We start from the raw sequence: 19,678 nt of genomic DNA on the forward strand, positions 1-19,678 counted from the left end.
CACGGGCGCGTGCACACACACACACACAAAACAAACGAGAGGGGAAGAAAGACAAGAAATAGGGATCATCATAAGACAATTTGTACGGTAGTCGTTGCAGCAGTAGTAGCAGGAAGAGTAGTCGCGAATGCTACCGTTTGACCGGTAGATTTCCTAGAGCCCGTGCTCGCCTGTCTTAAACCGAACTGCACCGTACAATTACCTCTGAATGATGGCCGGAGTGTTGGACAGTGGTCCACGGACAGTGTGCTCGCCTCCCTCCACCTTGATCGGTACGATGCGCACGTTGGTCACATTTGATTGCTGCTGGGTCGGCGGGCGCTGCTGCTGCTGAGGCTGCGGCTGAGGCGGATGCATCGGGTGGTGGAGCACGGGCGGCGTCTGCGGTGGCACATAGTGCTGATGATGTTGGTACAGCGGATGGGGCTGCGGTTGCCCGGTCGGTGTCGGTGGGTAGCTGATGTTGTTGTAGCCTTGGTTCACGAAATGGTTCGGGTTGGTAAACATGGCCGTCGGTGTCGTGAATCCTGTCGTGAAAGGGAGGAAATTTTTTGATGGTTTGGTTAGCATACGAAGGCGTACAATCGTTCGTCAGTCGGTACCACTGTGCGGTGTCGCAAATCCAACCGGGAGCGGCGATTGCATACTGCTGCTGGCACTGGCCGGACCGTACTGTGCGTTGGGGCTGTAGTAGGGCGGTGGGGCAAAGCTTGGGGCCGCAGCTGGTGCCTGCACCGGAGACTTTTCAATCTGTATCGGTATAATACGTTCCTGGCGACGGTGGAAATGATATTAATCGTCAATTAAAGTTAACTACACAATAAGTAATAAGGTGGATTGATGCCAAACTTTGTGACAGATGTTTTGGTCTTATTTTGCGAAGAAGTGCCGTGCATTAGAATTGGAAAAAGAAGATATGTCTTTCGGGATAACTGCAAATTACCTTCTGTGGTCCTGCCGGCGACTGAGTCGAGTACACAGGTTGCGCCTGTGCGTACACTGGAGCTTGTTGTGGATAGCCACGGTTTACGGGCATCGTAACCGTGGACTGCGACACTGCGGCCACCGGGGGCCCAGTCGAGCGGGCCGCTTGCTGTCCCTGCTGGGCGTAATGCTGAGCCGACTGTACCGGAGTAGACTGTTGGTGGACCGGGATGGACACATCGGCCGCCGCTGGTCTGATGTTGGTCTGTGTGAGCTGTTGCGACGGCCCGGACGGAGACGGTCTAGCCGACACAGGGGTCGGTGCTGTGACGATAGAATCAACGGATTTAGTAGTGGATGGAACACTCTCCCTCGGGGCGCTGGGCGCCCTCGGCGACACTGATGTTTGTGGTTTGTACTGCTCTTGCAGCTGTGACTGCGGTGACTGTCGTTCGTTTGACTGTGGCTGTGCGTTACTGCCGGCGCTACCGTTACTGCTAGCCGCGGCCGAATCTAGCTCGTCCTTGTGCACCCATTCGGGCTGCTCCTTGAGGCTATTGTGCCGCGATGACATCCATGGTGGACTCGCTTGAGTTAAGAGACTTTGCTTACTATTGGCAAACACCTCGTGTATCGGCGGTATGTAAAGTGATCCCAGGGCCTGAGCAGCGGGTCTCTGTGTGGTGGCCGGTTTGGCCGACGAGGGTGATGGAGAAATGGATGCTGTGGGATGACCAGTGGTGGATGTGGTGGATGAAACGGATGGAGACACACCGGACGAGGCGGACGATTGTGATTCTTTGTGTGCTGACGAGGGTAGGGGCGGTGGAGGTGGTGGTGGTGGAGCAGCTGGACCAAACCCAACCGAGGTCGTGTTCTTGGCGCCTGCGCCGGTTTGATCCTTGGCAGCGCTGCCGCCGGACTGTAGTGTGGTGCTGTTAGTGGACTGATTCGTGGACACAGGCGAAAGGGATGGTTTGGGGCGCACCGGTGGTGGCGGGGTGTCTTTGGTGGATGGCGAAGGTTGCGTGCTGGGGGGTGACACCTTGGTCGGTGTGATCGGTGGTGGAAGGTTTGCCGGCACCGGACTCTGCCCGTACACGGGCGGCGTTTTGATCGACGATGATCCGCGCGAACCGTTCTCGAGCGGTATAGTTAGATTGGATGGGCTTGGTGATCGTTTCTGCTGTGCCAATGGGTCACCGCGGACAGTGAGCTCGTCTGTGCGATTGAATGTGTTCTTAGCAACTGCAATGATAACAGATAAGATGCAATGATAGAACAGATGTGCACGGTTAGTAACAAACACACAAGGATGCAGTACAAGGGGGGTGATCATGTTCATGATCGACCGCAGGAAAGATCCTCAGTCCATCGATCCGTCGCTCGTGTCGCATTACCTTCGTCGTCTAGATCTCTGTTCGTGTAGCTGTAGCTGGGTGGCACTGGTCGTGGAATTTGTGGTGCGTCCTGTTGCTTCTCCCGCCGGTACTCCTCAATCCAAAAATCGTTTTTGGGTTGCGGTCTGGGTGCCTTGCGCAGGCCTGCCATCGGATTCGGGGGAATCTTGATTTCAGGCCGCATACCCATCGGCGGTGGCTCGAAGCTCTGAGGTCGGGGGGATTTCCGAGCTTCGGAGCTGCCGGCCGTCGGTTGCGAAGGCCCCGGACCGGGCGGAGGAGGCGGCGGAGGAATCGATCTGTTGCCACCGTTCGACGGAACTACGCGCCCGGTTGGTGGTGGAGGTGGTGGCGGTGCCGGAGGTCCTGTAGGAAACACCTGAAAGGGCATACCCATAGCTGCTGCACCGAGTGTTGCTGCCGGTGATACGGAACTCTGACTTCCACCATTGCTGGTGCCGTTGCCGTTGTGATTGGAACCATTGTTCTGTGGGTCAAGCGTAATGTTGTTACGATCAAAATGTTCTCCGCCCGAAACCTTGCTGTAGACCATTACCTGCGCCAATGGAGACACTTTGGGCTGACCGGTGACACCTTCCGAGTTGGCGTTTCTGGATATTCGTTTCGCCATGCGGGGTGACTTGATCTGGGACAGGTCGATTCCGCCCGGTGTGTAGGTGAATGGTTGTTTATCCCGCCGCATCATGGCATTCTGTACGCAGGCCGGCGGTTCTGCCGGCAGCTGTGCCTGTAACCGACGAGCCGAGTTGCCGATCGTCGACTGCGGGGGTCCACCGTAGCTAATGTGCAGGAAGGAAAGAAAACAGTCACAAAACAATTATTTAAAAATCGCACACACACACGGTTGGAAAACGGACGATCAACATATAAACATCACCGGTTTATTTACACAGCATGTGCGCTAGCAGAAAATCCCATAACCCGATGGCCTCCAAGAAGGAAAAATTTTTCACGTGTTTTTCCCATTTGAAAAGTTCTCAGAAATGAATGGAAAAACAGACACTTTGCATTGACCCCGTTTAGCAGACACGAAATATTCGACTGTTTTCGAAATGAAAAATGAGGAAAAACGTGGAAAATCAACCCGCTTTGAGTCGTGGTGACGATCGTACTATTTATATATTTTGGAAAGAAGTTTATTAAATGCTTGTTGAGAAAGCATCAAATTTTTTTTGTATTATCGAACAACATGTTACTCTAAGAAATCTTTCTAATTTCTTCATTTAGCCCTCTAACAAACCTAGACTCACAAATTAACTCAGATTCGTACACAACATCAGGTGTCCATTACACCGTGGCCTAATTCTGTTTCTGACTCTCACCAACGGTACGTCAGCAGCTTTGTGGTAGGCGTAGGATGTTAGTCTTTCGCTTTAATCGTCCCGCTGACATGTTTGTTCTGCTGGTGTTGTTGAACCGACAAATAGTAAATTGCATTAATTTTTGTCACACATTTCACACCGCTGCCCGGCTGATGGAGGGACGGATGGACGAACAAAACCATCCGTCAAAACCACAAAAAGTTTGAATAACTGATCATCCATCATAGCCAGTGGAAGCGCCCACGACGTCTTTCAGCGTTGCGGATAGCGTTACCTTGCAGCTATCATCGGCTCAGCATCGCACAATTAGGTTAAGTGGTTCCGCACCAACGCACCGCAGTGCGTGTGACAAAACGAAATATCGGTCAGTGCTGCGTACATCTTCATCGGTTCAGATGCGATCGGTGTAAATGCAAAAAAAAAACGGGCATGGCAATAATGGCGACACATAGATTTTCCTTTGACCAAAGCAAACAAAAAACCCACAACCCGAATGTCCACCAAGCAGGACGTACAAGTGGCCATCCTGAAGCAGCTAGACAGCAGCGCTTCTTACATGACACTGCATCGTTGTCAAATTCGGTACGATCCACTGCCGGGCTGACACTTGTGGGAAACCACACTCAACACGTGCGACACGAGGTGGTTTTGTGTTTCAGTTTGTGATTTTCATAGGCAAATTACGGATGCCCGCCAGCCCCGATTCCTCCCGCGAGGCGCCACACTCGTCTGCTCGCACCGAAGGATAAACATAAAAATAGCATTTCTCGCCAGTGCAATTTTTGAACCGATCAACCATTTCCGAATTGTTTCGTGAGGATTTCACACCGTTGCAGCTGTACCTCATCACGGCCTGTATGTACGTCAGGGTTTTGGGGCTCGGAATATATAGGAAGAAAGTTACCTTGGACTACACTTTTATTGGTGACAATTTTCGCTTTCTCTTGCACACATTTCTAACGTGAGGAGGAAGTAATGCACCAACCAAACAACATCAGAAAAGTGTAGCACAGCGTACTGTTTGAACTGGTTTCTTAATTTATGATGCACTAAAACGTGGTGCAAAACCGTTCGCCGGCACATCAGCACATCTTCCTGGTTCCTGGCATCCTTCTCACCCACCCTCCCAAGTCAAGTTGCTCAGGAAGTGGACACTGCAAGACGTGGTACAATTTATCGCATCACGCTAAATATAAAGCCGGCGATTGTTTTGAACAGCATTCCCGTTGAACGTTTCGCTAATGCATTTCGATTTGCTGAATGAAATTGCATTGAGAGTCGCTAAGTGAACTGTGGATTGTGTCCCCAGAGGGAAAGAGTTTATTTGGGTTAATGGCCATTTTGTTTCTGATACTTAGCATACTTTTTGTAACTAAGAGAAGAAAAAGGAAGCAAACAACCGCAGGTGCGATCGAGTACGGGGAAAAAACACAAATGTGTGACAAATGGGTTACAATTTTAATAGCAATATTTTTATATCGACCGCATTAAACAGTGCGAGACGGCAAGCGCTAGAGTGATCATTAAATGGAGCACTTTGTGGCTTAAGTATTAAAAAACTGGTTAAAAATAGTTAAGCACTTAAGAGTAATAGCACGTGAGGGTTAAAAGTTTAAGAATGAATTTCCGATGCTTTTCTGCTGCAGGTTATTAAATAAGAACTTTATATTGGAATTATGTTTCAGCATGAAACAAACTCTCGCAGGGAAATGAGGCTCAAATATCAATTCGCGAGCCCTTTTAAGCAAAATTTTGAGTTAAATGTAACGCCTTGAATCTCTTCCTCCTGTGTTCTCTTCCTCCAAAATAGTGTTCTTCTAAGCTTTAGGTTATCTTCGGAAGAATAATTGGTCATGTGATAAAACGATGTAGCAAACTATTAGGATTGGCGAGCTTCATGGCCGAGACCTCTCGAGGTTGTAGTGCCAATTAAGAAGAAGAAGAAGAAGATACCCTCCATTCTTGGAAAATCCGCCTTGAGTATAGAAGTAGATGTTAGCTACCTGTCCAGACTCTTTTTTATGTGAGTCTTCAACATGCCAGACATAGTCCTTCATTACTAGACTCTTCAGTACAATCTGCGGGATGGCTACAAGCCTTACCTCTCATCAGTTGAATTCATCAACCGAGTAAAAATCCAGCCTCTAGCTTAGTCTATTAGCGTTTTGTGATCATGCATTATCTGCTAACCCCACATAATCTGATCTTCGACATATAAGCAATAATAAAATTAATAGTAAGCTACTATGTTATCCGTAACGAAATAAACAGCTAACCATTTTGTACCACAAAACAACCGATGATCACATAACGTGAAATGACCATGCACCATCCACCCACTGGAGCGCAAAAAAAAAACACACACACACATTGCGGAAATTCTAACGACCGTGCCCGATCATCAGGTGCCAGCAGGAACAGTTCTATTTAAGTAACCGGCAGCACGGCGAACCAAACCCGACCACACAAATAAACCATTCCACCAATTGGCTTACCCACCGAACTGTTCCCCTTCTGCACGTTCTGCACGAGGTTCAAGTTCATTTTCCAGGGAAAAACTTTCCATTCCCCGGTTTCCCTAACCTTAACAGCGGGCCAGCTAAATCAATTCCCCTTTCCAACTGCCATGCCCAGCCCAGTATTTCCCGTCCAAACGTCGATCTCTCGGGAGTGCGAAATGTTTGGACCATGACTAACAGACGGTGAGGGCCAACGACGGTTATAAATAGACGTCCCTTTTTTCACCCTCCGCCCGCCGTTGCATTCCCACCGATGAATGAATGCAGCAGATTCAACAACAAGATCAACAAACGGAATCGCAAAAAAAAGACCGGGAACCCTTCCCATCGAAACATACCCCAAACGGTGTCAAATGGCGGCCCTGTCGATCGTGGTAATTCATTTTGCTCGTGTGCTTGGCCGAGCGATGTCGCTTTGGTGCGCCTGCGCCAGCTGCCTAACCTTAATAGCGATAGTAAGTTGGTGTGAGGTCCGCGGTACAACTTTGTGTGGATCGAGTGAAATGATTTCGATTTTTATCGCTCTTTTTCCCCCCAACTTGGTTCGTTCACCGCCAGTAGGCGGAAAAGTGAAATTTCCTATAAACCCCTTCCCTCAATAAAACAAACTACCTATCAATTGCCACCACCGCCAGATGGCTAGATGGCCGGCTTTCTGATCGGCTTCCCTTTTTCCCGAACTTGTTCGTTGTACGCCCAAGGATATCATTATCTTCCCTATGGGGATGATTAAAGTCCCGCGTGGCTAGAGAAAGTTGCGGAAAGCCACCGAAAGTGGCCAATGCCAGCAACGCTTCAGCATATGGATTGTGACCTTTTGAACTGCGTGGGATGACTAATCGGCTCTGCCCCTTAACGGGTCAGCTGGAATGAAGGCGTCACTAGCTCTCCAACTCTACAAATAACATTTTCTAGTCATGCTGCAAAATTTCGCCCTATCGCATTGCACCAACACCGTGTAAATGCACCCAAACAAGGGTCAAATTAGTGTGGCTATGATGCTACGAATGCGGCGGCGGGTGTGTAAAACCGGACCAACGTCAAAAACGGAACAACATGGTGAAGGAAACGAAGCCGCCGCCAACCACAACGGGCAACACAAAACGCGACGAAAAACAGGTTCAATATTTAAACCATGACTCATGCCGCCCGGAATGGGAATGCATTTAATTCTCCTATAGTACGATTTAAATTTTTCAACGGCTCTGCATTTAAACCGCGCAGAATAGAGGGCGAAAAGCAACAGCGTCAAAACAACAGTCAGCAGAGCGGACACCGGGTGTAACTAATTTGGGACGAGTTAAATATCGTTCGGCGTGAAAGATCGCTCCCAAAGGTGTTGCGGCCGGTGAGTGCTGAAGAACTTTAATGGACAAGAGAAAATCGTGCGCATCGGGGCATTGTTCTGTTGGGTGGCGTTGGAAGCGATGTTTCATGCGGTGAAAAGGTTACACACGGTGCATGCTCCATTGTGTTTTTCGGTGGGCGTTAGATAGGTGCGATTTATTTGGATTCATTTGGTTAAAAGAGTTATGTTTTTATATATAAAATGGAGCAGTTGTAAAGAATAAGAGCTGACTGCTCCAGAATGCTCCAGAGGAAAGGTCTGAGAGAGAGAGAGAGAATAAGAGTTGCCAGTGTCCGACTAACGTTCAGAATATTTCCAGTAAAAAAGAAATCGATCGTGTGGTTAATATTTACTTAACCAATCAGAATTGCTACCACCAAAGAGCTGCGCAAGGGACATGAGCATTGTAAATTTACATGTACTATATATTGAGAGTCTGTACCATCTTAAGCTGGTAGAAACAGGTCATTTCAGAACCTGGCATACATTGATGACATAGACAGCATAGCTTTGAGGCACTCCTATGTAGCAGAAGCTTGCCAAAGGATTTAATGCAAGACGACCCATGACAAACCCTTATTTACACAGAGAAGATATATCTCAAGTACGATTTGCAGTCTTCCGGAACTTTGTTTACTAAGATTATTTAGTTTATTTACTTTTATAGATTAAACATCAACAGCAACAAAGAATACCGAAGATTTTGATATGCATGCAGGTAAGGATAAATTTTGCACTACTTTGCAGTGAATTAGACTCGTCTGACTACGGTGTTCTAGACATGTCACGAGAATGGTACCGAACAACCGAGTCCATTAAGTCTATCTTAGCCATGCCCATGGACAGAGGAGATGATGTAGCTGATGGGGTGGCCCCGTGGTAGATGTGAAAACGGCGCCAGTCTTTTCACGGCAGGACCGGGGTTCAAATCTCATCTGGGTCGTTCCCCCATAGTGAGGATTGAATATCCAACTATGCGGTACCATTAAGTCTAGTAAGCCAGAAATGGCAGGCATGACCTAAGAGGTTAAGAGGTCGTTAAGCCAAGAAAGAAGCAGTAGAAGATGTAGTTGCTTGCCATTTCAATAAATTAGCTTTAAATCGTGGCTACTCCACTATAGTATGGTTTCATATCAAACTTGTACTTACATATAGTTTTAAAATTATGAATAGCCACAAAATAATAAGAACGCTTAAAGTGTGCTTTTAATGGGAAAACTGATCGTCTCTAATTTAACTTTAAAGTAAAATTTATAGTAAATTCCCTTCTAATCATTTTAATACGCCAACACCTACATATACGACCAACTCATCTTATCGTACTTAGATCCCTGGAAAGGCGACACGTACCCACGTCTAGTAACCGTTTATTCCCAACCAAGGAAAACAATCTAACCAACTCAACACCAGCCAACGGCACAAATATCGTCCATCATCAATGTTTACACTCATTTAGACCCGTGTGACACTATTTATGTTGCCCTGTTAGCAAGATCGCCGCCTATCCGATGGCAAATTCTTTTGCGCTCGTTCAAGTTCAACCAATCTTTCCCGGCGGGGTCGTACAAGCTCGGCCCATGCGTCGTCCGTAGCTTCCGCGTACAAACAGGGGACGGACAGAACATTCATGACATTCGGTGAAGTATAAACAATCTGTGATTAACCTTGAAATCTAAGCATTTGCATTACCATCTGCCCTAACCCGAACCGGCACTTGTATCGTCGGTCAGTGTCGTCCAAGACGTGGCTGCCATCTTTACAACACATCCTACCCTTCTTAACCTTTCGAAAAACTTAGAAGAAATCATGGGTTTTAAAAATATATCACCGAAAGTGCTTCCCCGCTTACTATCCGCCATCACTGGTTGCTGCTTCTTCCCTAAAGCCGCTCCGAATCATTGTCCACACTGGTGGTCACCAAACTCGTACGCCCACGTTACCGCCGACCGGTTGGTCTGTGTTGACGCGAAAGTCACGACCACTGAAGCTTAAAAGGCGCGTGATCGGTCCTTCGTGTACTGCGTCGTGCAGAAAGCGCAGACACACAAATCAGGATAAAGAAATGGGTGGTCAGTCTAGCTCCGACCGATTCAACCGGTCCCGCTCGCTGGGAACGCTCAAACAAGTTCTAGGCGCTGCTTGTGAGTCCGATCCACCGGCACTGGTGGCGATCGCGAGCATTACTGTAACCGGAAAAGCGTTCCGTCCCACTTCCGTCGCCGGAAAAGTGTGAAAGTAAACCAAGACTAAACTGGTCCCGATTCCGATGGCAAGTGAAGACGACATTGTTGCAGTGCATATTGCACGCATGGTTGGTCTAGTCCAGCTGTTACTACCTCACTGCCAGCGGTCGCGCTAAATTTTGCTTGCTTGCTTTGTGTAATTCATCATCATAATCTCACTCACCACAGCTGCGAATCTTGGAGCCGACTGGCAATGACCAGAATCGGGCACACAAGCGCACACAGCTCGAGGAAGTAAATCCGTTAAGCTCATGGAATAGGCAAGCTCGCACGGCTCGTGGCCCTGACGTCTGACGCGCCCGGTCATACAACGCCACACACTCAGAAGCACACAGACACACCGACCGACAAAACTGCGGGACACTTTAGCAAATCTCATAGATCACAGCCGTGTGGAGAACCAGACGGACCGGGCTGGCGCCACTATCGATGACGTCCCGCAAGCTGTTTTCTAGGTGCTTCATCGTGTCGCGTATGCACGTTCTAAGGCTCACCCCCTCCCAGCTTTGGTCGTCACTGGCTGTCTCCGTAAATGGAACTGTCAATGAAACGTGGCCGCAATTCGTGGCGCAGCATCGCGAGGAGGCTAACCGGAGCGCTAGTCGGTGTTTCGACAGACCTTCGTCGAAACATATGGCGGAAGTGATGAGATTGTGGCTGAGACCATCAAACGAACCGGAACAAACCAAAAAGACACCGAAAATGATGCTTCCATTGAGAAGCAGCTTTAGCAAATGCTTTGGATCACTTGAAGGTGAGAAATATAGGATTATGGATGCTGGCTTAATCACGATCGCATAATGAATTCCTTCTTGCAAAGGCGATCACCCTAGTGCGTACACAATAAACGTTCGTTGTTATTGATGTCCACAACGAAATGCGCAAGTAGTTACCGCTCGAGGATACAGTTGGTTTAGGGTTACGCTTCTCTTTTTTGTCTTCAACATCTGTTATGTAAACATTCGGACGAATGAATTCGCATGTCCAACAAAAACACATCGCAGGAAATTCCATTCACTGTGAATCATAGCACATCTGGGTGGGAAAAGAGGTCAATGTGTAAACACTAAGCACTCTACAGAGGATAGATATTTATCTTAACTTGAAAATTTTAGTTTAATATAATAAAATTTAATCTGTCAACATCACTTATTACAAATACAAATACAAATACGACACTCCAGCCGAGGGTCATCGCGAGAGGAAATCAATCGAATTACTCACGTTTCCCCACCGAGGGCAAATCCCGCATCCTCCCTGACACGGTACGCGGGATACGTCTGCAGTATTTCGTTCGCCTTGTCATTGTACGAACCGAGCAGCTCGCGGTACTTCGAGTAGACATGGCTCTTGAACTGGGCCGTCGTGGGAACGACGGGCGCCGGACCGGCACCACTTTTCGTAATTGTCGTAATCGTTGCCATTATTACTGCTTACGGTTTGAATTTCACGCACAGGAAACACAGCAAACGGCGCACCGATCACTACCTTCGACCGGCTACACCTCACACCCACTTCAGGTGGGGTGTGGGGGTGGGTGGGAAGAATCGGTCCAAAGAGAAGAACTTGCGTTTCGTGATGGTCTTTGCACGCGGTTGCACGTCAGCAGCAGCTTTGTCGATTGATACCGAGCGAAGCGACGAAATGCGATCGATTAGTGGCAAATGACATCAGGACACTGTTGACAACTAAATGACCCCTTGGTCGGGGAGGTCACCAACGTTCGCTATGTGGTGTTGTACGCAACCGAAAGCACAAAAATTTGCGTCACACTTTTTTGCTGTCTAAATTTTAGCAGACAAATTCACAACACACTCTCTGTCGGACCACCCTTAAGCGACACCTTCACAATAATAGCCTTTTGGCTAACAACGAAAAAAAAACCGTTCCGATCGGGAGCCACCGTCCTCACGTCTATTTGGGGCGAGCTGTTCAGGAGAACTGTGAGTTGCGCCCGCACCGCAGCGCAGACAAGGGTGTCAGTGAGTAAAAAGCGTCTGGCGCGAGTGCGTCGACTTGCACACACTGGAGGGAAGACATTCGCCGAGATGCATTTTTTTCTTGCCGTTGTTTGGTCCGCCCGTTTCCACCGAAACGCACCAAACGAGCTCTCTTTCTCGCCTGCTCTGCCAACGGCACCAAACCGAGAACTGGTTTGCGAGCCACTCGGAACTGACCTTAAGATGTAACGCAGCACCGGGCAACGCTACCGAAGGCTCTTGGGCACCGAGATGCACCACACGATCGCTGCCCAAGAGAACTTGGCGCGATCGATTAATTTCTACTTGCCCCGGTCAGTGTTGGCTCGTAAACGGTTGTTTTACCGCGAACCTTTCCTTCTCCCACGCGCAACTCCAATCAGGCATCGAGATTGTGGAGCAAAAGGAAACCGAAGAAAGTGATAAACGTTAAGTACGCCGAGAGCCATAAAACAGGTCTAACCGAGATGCAATTGAAGATGCATACGGCCGGGGCGTGTAAAAGAAGATCGTTTGGGCAGGCGTCGGATACGGAAACGGGCAGATGTACCACCGGGTACGTACCATACCGAGTGCACACCGAGTGTGGTTGAGTTACAAAACGTCCATGAAGATGGGATTTTTTGTCTGCCATAAAGCATACGCCTCGTAACAGGGCAGATACGGTACGGCACCGGTTACGAAAGACACTATTTACTGCGCTCAACTTACGATTAGCGATCGTTAAAATGGATGTTATTTAAAATACCGATAACTATTCTTATCTAACGCGAAGTAATGATGGTAGTAGTAAAGGAAGCATTATTGCTCAAAAGAAAAGGAAAAAGATGGTGCGTACTAAATATTTATCGTTTAGCTTTCGTTTTGGACATGATTATGTTACTTGAAGGCTGATTTAGTAAACACTGAATCTAACGTTCGGCGTTAATGAACCATTGAAGATCATTTTCAATTTAGGGAAAATAATAATATTAGGCTTCTTCGGCTTCTGCCATTTCTGGCTTACTAGATACTGCAAATATTTCTGGCTTACACTAAAGATACCGCATAGTTGGATAGTCAACCCTCACAACGGGGGAACGGTCCGGATGGGATTTGAAACCGGGTCCTGCCTTGTGAAGACCGTCGCCGTTGTCGCCTCCACAACCAGGCCGTCACTATAATAATATAAGCAAATTTATCAAATAAATCCTTTAACAACTTTGATCGTCAAACGACTAGTAAATATTAAATGCGACACGTCCATCCGAAAGTTTACGTCATCCGGGAAGTTGTTGCACTGAGGAGTCTATCAAATAATTTTAATTCCATCCATCATAAAAATGCATCTTAAAATTCGTTCTCATACAAAACGACAGCTTTCTAATGATGATTGTAGGAAGACGCGGCTGTTGTTGTCCCAAACCCGAGTATGGCAGACAGCACAGGATCGGGTTATGTGCGCTTCCTGATTTGGCATATGCCAAATGCCAACACACCGGAACACAAACCAGCGTAGCAAACGTCACGAACAACAACAAAAACCTGCCAAACGCCATCATTGCACGCACCAGCACTCCACAAAACTAGCCGCACCTGCGTACGTATGGAAAATGTGTCCACCGTACACAGGTTCCGTGCGTGCGAGAGCCTGTTTTGCGCATAAGTTTCAGCTCGCACGATCGGGGAAAAACATGGGTGAGGAAAATCCTCAGCCATCTCCGGGGCATTCCCGGCACCTCCCAACCGTTACGCGGACGGCACGCCTCCTTACCAACGGCAAACCTTCGACGCAAAGGTTGTTGTAATGGATGGTGCAAGAAATTTTTACGACATCTTCCCAAGATCTTCGGCACCTTGCCCTGGCGCAAGCGGTGGTTACGTACTACCCGTTCACTATCTTAGCGCACCCTTGGCTTTGGTCACGGACGTACGGGCGCGAATATTGTTTATTGCCAAGCGGTGCGTCCGTGTCCCCGTCGGTGATGTCGCTTGATTATCCTCGAACCGATCGTCGTCGTCGTCGTCCATTCAACAACTTCCGGGAAAATCGAAAGTGTCAGCTGGTCTGTGCGGTGGGCAGCGTTTCATGTTCTCACCATCAGCACCAGGGATGGCCGTATGGAGAGCACGGGATGATGTGATTGAATCATGGCTATTTTCGATCACCCCACGCAGCACAACGACTGCTCGGGTGGTTGAAGAGTGAATTTTGAAGAGTGATGAAAGTTATCAAATAAAGAAAAAACATCGTTCTCATCTGGCTTAAGAACACCGATGCTGATTGTGTGAGGAAAGGGAAGAAAACTCATAATAAAACGAGCACCATGTCCCAAACAGAATCAGGCCCACGGCTGTCCGCGCGGTAAATCTTGCCCACGGTGGTGCGCGGAGTATTAAAAGTCAAATCTTAACCAATGATTCGGAAGTCGGCGCACGGTCCGAAAGCTGACAAGCCGACACAGCCGTGCGTGCGAGCAGGGGAAAAAGAAAATCTGCCAAAACCTGTTGGTACCATCAATCTTCCGAATTGGACATCGAACGGTCTGCACGGATTTTTTTCGTTTTTGTATGTTGGTTTTGCCCTCAGTCCACCAAGGGTATGGGACTGGTGCGTGTTTTTGGGAAAAGACGGTGCTTATTTTTAATCCCTACCCAAGTGCGTTGCCACATCGAAACGCCATGCTGCCAGCGGATGGTTAGTTGGGCCACGCGGCTAGTTGCGTACGTTTAGGGGCGTTGGTGGTGGTGGTGGTGGTTCGCTGAAAGTGTCACTGATCTCGTGATTTCCTGCAATTCACCACACAGCAAATGGATGGTCAGCGTCGGCACGAAGTTTGTTGTGGTTTGGTCGAGGTCGTACAGCAGCATTACTAGCAGGTAATCACAAACCAGTTACTCGAAAGGAGAAGAGAGCTATTTAGATAAAGAACTAAATATTCAACTTCCTGTCCTTATCAGCGTTTCTTTGATTTCTTGGAGATCGGGACAATTTCTTATCCACCACGGAACACCGAGCGTTCATCGAAACCGCTCCCATGTCCGGCCCACCTAATTTGCACTCGGAAATAAATCATATCCGTTCGTGTGCCAACTCCATTACCTTTAGTGCAGCAAACTAAGGAAGGCTACGCACCGTTCAATTTGCGCACCTAATTACATGTCACCTGGTGATCACAGTGCACGATAATTTCCTACCACGTGTTCCACGTAGATTTGCACAAGGTGGGCGAAATGGATATCCACCAATGGCGATACTGAAACGAAACCGTCCAGCACCATATGGCGCTCGGTGCAGCGTGTCTATAATGGGACACGCGAATAGAGAAAAAAAAATCTCCGAAACACGGTTCACTATTCCCGCTCGTGATGATGAACTGTGGCGGTTTATTAAAAGCACATGATTCATCGATGCATTTATAGCGCACAAAGAAGGTAGCACATTTACATGAGGAATAAATTTTACTGTCAACCTGAATCTCAACCTGCCTGGCCACTGATCTTTGCGGATGAAGCACGGTTTGGTGTGCTGATGATGACAGGCAGAGTAATACCCACAATCCGGTCAGAAACACCGCGTGGAATGCACCAACAATCACCGGCCACTGACCGGTGCGCGTATTTTACGCGTGACACACTCTAGGGACGGACCACCTGAAACTATCGGATACATTCCGCCAGCATTCCGGCTATTTTCCCGCGGCGCAGAATGTTGATGGGAAAGATGGTTATCAGCTGCAGCGCTTCGCGTGTGTGTGTGCTATCTGTCAGCAGCCCTTAGCAAATCACTCTTCACGCTCTACAGATCACTCTTATCTGACGAAAGGACAAACAAACTATCGCATCGTGCGGACGTAATGGATATGCATTTATTCACAACAACGAGAGTTTGTTATTTGTTTGGAAATGTGATAGTGAATGGTTTGCTTTATCAGAGAAAAAATACGCACAGTGGACAATTACTAACAAAGCGTACCACAATCCAGTGCGTCTTTTCAGACTTCTGGTCAGATCATGTTGAGTTTGAGCGCTGCAGAAAACTAAATGATATATCAATTTCGATCAAACAGACGTTGGTTGAATGGGTTCCATTTACGGTACATCACTAAAGTAAGGTTGGGCTGTATAGTGATCGTAATACATTCATTTCAGTTTAGGACATCTCAATCTTAAGACTTCAATTAATCAAGACTCGTAGCTCTTGTAGCTCTTAGCCGAAAATTGGTTGTCACCCTTCCTGTTGATCGTCTTAGCCGAGTCTCACTCACAAGCGCTAGTAATTAAAATACTTGTACATTGAGCCTATTTTTTCATTACCATCTGCTTAAGTCGATAGCAAACGAACTGTCTGCAGATTTCTCTGAAGTCCTGAAACACAACATCAAGCTGTTCGAGAACAACCCGGCATTTACTAATCTTAAATCCCACTCCTACTCGGCTCAACTGGGCCGGAAGTGTATATGCTTTGTTCTTCAATTTCAACAAGCCGAAAGTCTTAGCCAGGATTAACGGATTTTCGTTCAAATTATTAATTTAATAATTTTCCCACAGTCGGAGCTGTGATGATGGTTTTTATACATCACCAGCACTCCACCAAGACTACCAGCACAGCCCGGTCGGTGACAAAACACCACCGATCGGATTCGTGCGCGTCTCATCGTACGGAGCAGCAGACATCTTGTGATCCTCGACTCAAAGTGCTAAATATAGCCGGCTTTCCGATTCGTTTGACTACTCTTTCTCTCGAACCGGTGTGCGGTAGATGATAATGGCATGTTTTTTGCCGTCTCCAACACTGTACGCTACTTGCTGACATTTGGTTAGCGGCTAGAGTAGAGCCGTCTTCGTTCCGCAAACCGTCAGACGACCGTACAAAACCACCGTTTGCAGGCTTGTTCTAATGTGCTCTAGCTTCGCACGCTGTCGATTGCTCGGCCTGAGACTTTGTAGAACGAGCATTCACTAAAGATTCACCGGTTCGTCTGTTGGTCACTAACAAAATGCATCGGATTCGATGGTTCTCAAGGTACAGTTCCTTTATCCACACCTGCATCTGCATGAAGGAAGACCGTGACAAACGGTTCGTGTAATCGATCGTACTGCATTGACTCGTGTGGCGTACACCCTAAAGCTATTGCCCAAACTAGTCAACCTTGGCATTAAAACGCTGCTGCCAAAGTCGATCTTTACAGTGGTTCTGGGAAGAAAAGATCGTCCACTCGAAGGATGCGGCCGGCATTGGAGGTTATTCGCGATCCGATTGTCTTATCTAACGTATCTTTCAACAAACCTTGATCTGTCCATGTTGCTATTGGTGTTGCTACTGCTGCTACTGCTGCCGTTTATGGTGCTGTGACGGGATATTACTGCTAACCAGCACTACAGCACTCCTCCTCGTAGTAGAGATCCTTCTCAAAGGATAAGCTTTTCAAACACACACTCACACACTAAAACACGCACGCACTATCTCACATGTACACGCACGCACGCACTGTCAGTGATCCAAAAGCACCATCCAATTTAACTACACTCAGTCTGTTTGGCGATCGTATTTGCCAAGATTGATCGGAATTTTTCCAAACCACACACTAAGAGAACCCTTTGCTCTTGACACTTCCCTTCGTCGGTGCACAACTAATCCCACAGTAGATGTATTTTTCAACAATAATTTCGTTTCGTTTCGACAACTGTTACTAGAAGCTAGTGCTGCTTACTTTCAAGCGATCGGCCGCAATCGAGCTGGATCCGTTTCGATTCACCAAATAATTGCGCTTCTTCCTGCGGATCTACAGCAACTACACTCCAACGCACACACTCTAGGTTATCGTATCGTAACCTCCTTAGCTGCCGCACAATTTACCAGACTAACATACAGAGCACTAGTACTAGGCATGGGAAAACAATACAAGGCTTCAAGGATATCACAACAACAAAAACCAACTAAATAAAAGCCCGTTTTCCTCTCGTTGTAGCAGTTCCTGTATCGATACTGCTCGCTGGCTCCGGGTTTGCTCACTAAAACTTAAGATTATATCAAACAGAGTGCCACTAACTAGAGCTGCTAGAGTGTTTCAGCGCTGGGTCGTTCTATCAGTCACAGAGCTTAGACGTTACGCGTTCCATCGTCCAACTCACACTGGCCAGTTTTCCCGAGTATACGATCGTCGATCGTTCGCGATCGTGGGTTTTCCGCCGCATCCGCTTCCGCCGGCCCGGCCTGTGACAACCTCCCGCTGCTTATTCTTTTTTCTCGATAGAACACCAACCACTGTTGCTACCAACACAACCTAACAGTCTCGTAGGTTTGGCCAGCTCGAAAGAGGGGGAAGGGCAGATTTGGGTGTTTTCCCAATTTTACTCTTGTAATCCCCAACCGTCGGCCTCAAAGGATAGGCCCGTTGTCAAATGAACGGTTCCTCGGTTCCTTCCCATCAGGGTAGCGCCTACACCGTCGAAGGTTTTCCCTGGCACCTTTTTCCCCTCCCTTACTCGTCGCCCCAACCCGTGTGACCGACCTTTGGTTGGCATCGTGTCGTGTTTGTCCCTTGTTTGTGGCGTGCATTGACACAGGCCCAACACCCTTCGATTGTGCGTTTGCGGCCGGTCGGTAGGAGACAGTTGGGTGCGAAGCCAAAGCTCACCATGGCGATCTGCGGACGCCACGGTTTTTGGTGGCGCGGTGTAGTTCAGTTTTGGCATTGATCCTATTTTAGAATCAGATTCATACGCTTGGAGGAGATCGCACGAGAGGATTCGGTGGGATGGGATGGCGTTAGAAAACCGGCCCGAAACCGAGGTGTTCGAAGGAAACCTTTTCGCGTACGATGCTGCCGATGGGGTGTGTGACGAGTGTGATATTTTTGGCCAGTTGGAAAACTCTACCAAATCGCCATCACACGCACACGCAGGTCTTGGCAGGTCGCTCTTTTTTTTTCGTTGGTTTTGCCCATGGTTGCGAAAGTGAAAATGTCTGTCTCACTGTTTCGGTTCGGTTCGAGATCCACAGCTTCGCCGCTCGCATCGATCGGAATAGCACGCAAGGTTCAGAGGATGATCGCCCTTTTACCACGGCTCGGTGCGTCTAAGCAGTCAGACTGGCGCACCGTACTTCGGGAAAGCCGTTTCGCGTTTGCGCATCCAAGTGCGCGTCCCCAACCGCCCCCAGGCTACCCACGTCTACCCACGGACTGTTGTTTCGTCGCTACCGTGTGTTGGACACCTTTGCATTGGACGATGCGCAACACGGTGCGCGAAACGGGAATGTTTCGCGCAACCTGCGTGCATGCGGTGGACGAACTGGCTCTCCATCACCCGCTACGTTCGACGTTGCCACGCCAGCTAGAAGTCCGGCTAGCTAAATGGACCCGTTTGTCATGACCTTCGGTGGATGAAAATGATCTTCCGTTCGCCGAAAAACTCCATCCATCCGCTTGACGCACCCGTTCCCAGCAGGCGTTTCGTTGAGAGGCCTGATAAAATCGAGCGCACCGCGTGCAATTAATTGATGATTCCTGCTTCTAGACCACTGCCATCGAGCCAAAGAAATAGACAGAAAAAAAAGTCGCAAAGGAAAAGAAAAATACAACAAGATCGGAAGCGATCCTCAACAAAACGGTGCGTGCGTACTTAAGCGCGAGCGCGCGTGTTTTTGTGTGTGTGTGAAGCTTAGTGTGAACGTGTGGAAGATTTATGTGTTGTAGGAAAGAATCGCAACCCCCTTTCGGTGGGATGGGTGGGGAGGGGTTGGATGTTTTAGAACGATCGTGCAATTTATTTGTTGCGAGTGCGAACTTTACTACCTACACTTTTTCTCGCGCTCTACAATGTCTTCTGGTGACAACCACTTGTCCGAGCGCGTTTCGTTTCTATTGCTGAAATTGAATATCTTAGCATTTTGATTTTGAGACAATTTATAGAAAAAAATTTAAAACAATATGGAACAG

The 19,678-nt window shown here is 48.1% G+C and overlaps 1 protein-coding gene across 13 annotated transcripts in view; it reads right to left on the bottom strand.

Moving 5' to 3' along the window:
• The window catches only part of LOC118509335, a 30,703-nt gene extending 12,806 nt beyond the window's left edge, over positions 1–17,897 (bottom strand). For 2 of the 13 annotated variants that reach the window (XM_036049802.1, XM_036049803.1), the window contains exons 1-6: positions 11,002–11,870; positions 2,881–3,124; positions 2,325–2,811; positions 944–2,172; positions 603–771; positions 203–527 (exon numbers count right to left, since the gene is read on the bottom strand). In XM_036049802.1, coding sequence (XP_035905695.1) covers positions 203–527; positions 603–771; positions 944–2,172; positions 2,325–2,811; positions 2,881–3,124; positions 11,002–11,201 — 2,654 coding nt within the window. In that variant the 5' untranslated portion in view covers positions 11,202–11,870. Of the gene's footprint in view, positions 1–202; positions 528–602; positions 772–943; positions 2,173–2,324; positions 2,812–2,880; positions 3,125–11,001; positions 11,889–14,390; positions 14,617–15,208; positions 15,400–17,025 lie in introns of those variants that run through there. The other 11 variants (XM_036049809.1, XM_036049810.1, XM_036049812.1 and 8 more) reach the window with 11 other exon arrangements.
• Between the last annotated feature and the right edge of the window lie 1,781 nt (positions 17,898–19,678).

The sequence above is a fragment of the Anopheles stephensi genome, chromosome 3 (genome assembly GCF_013141755.1).
Source record: "Anopheles stephensi strain Indian chromosome 3, UCI_ANSTEP_V1.0, whole genome shotgun sequence".
NCBI classification, from domain to species: domain Eukaryota; kingdom Metazoa; phylum Arthropoda; class Insecta; order Diptera; family Culicidae; genus Anopheles; species Anopheles stephensi.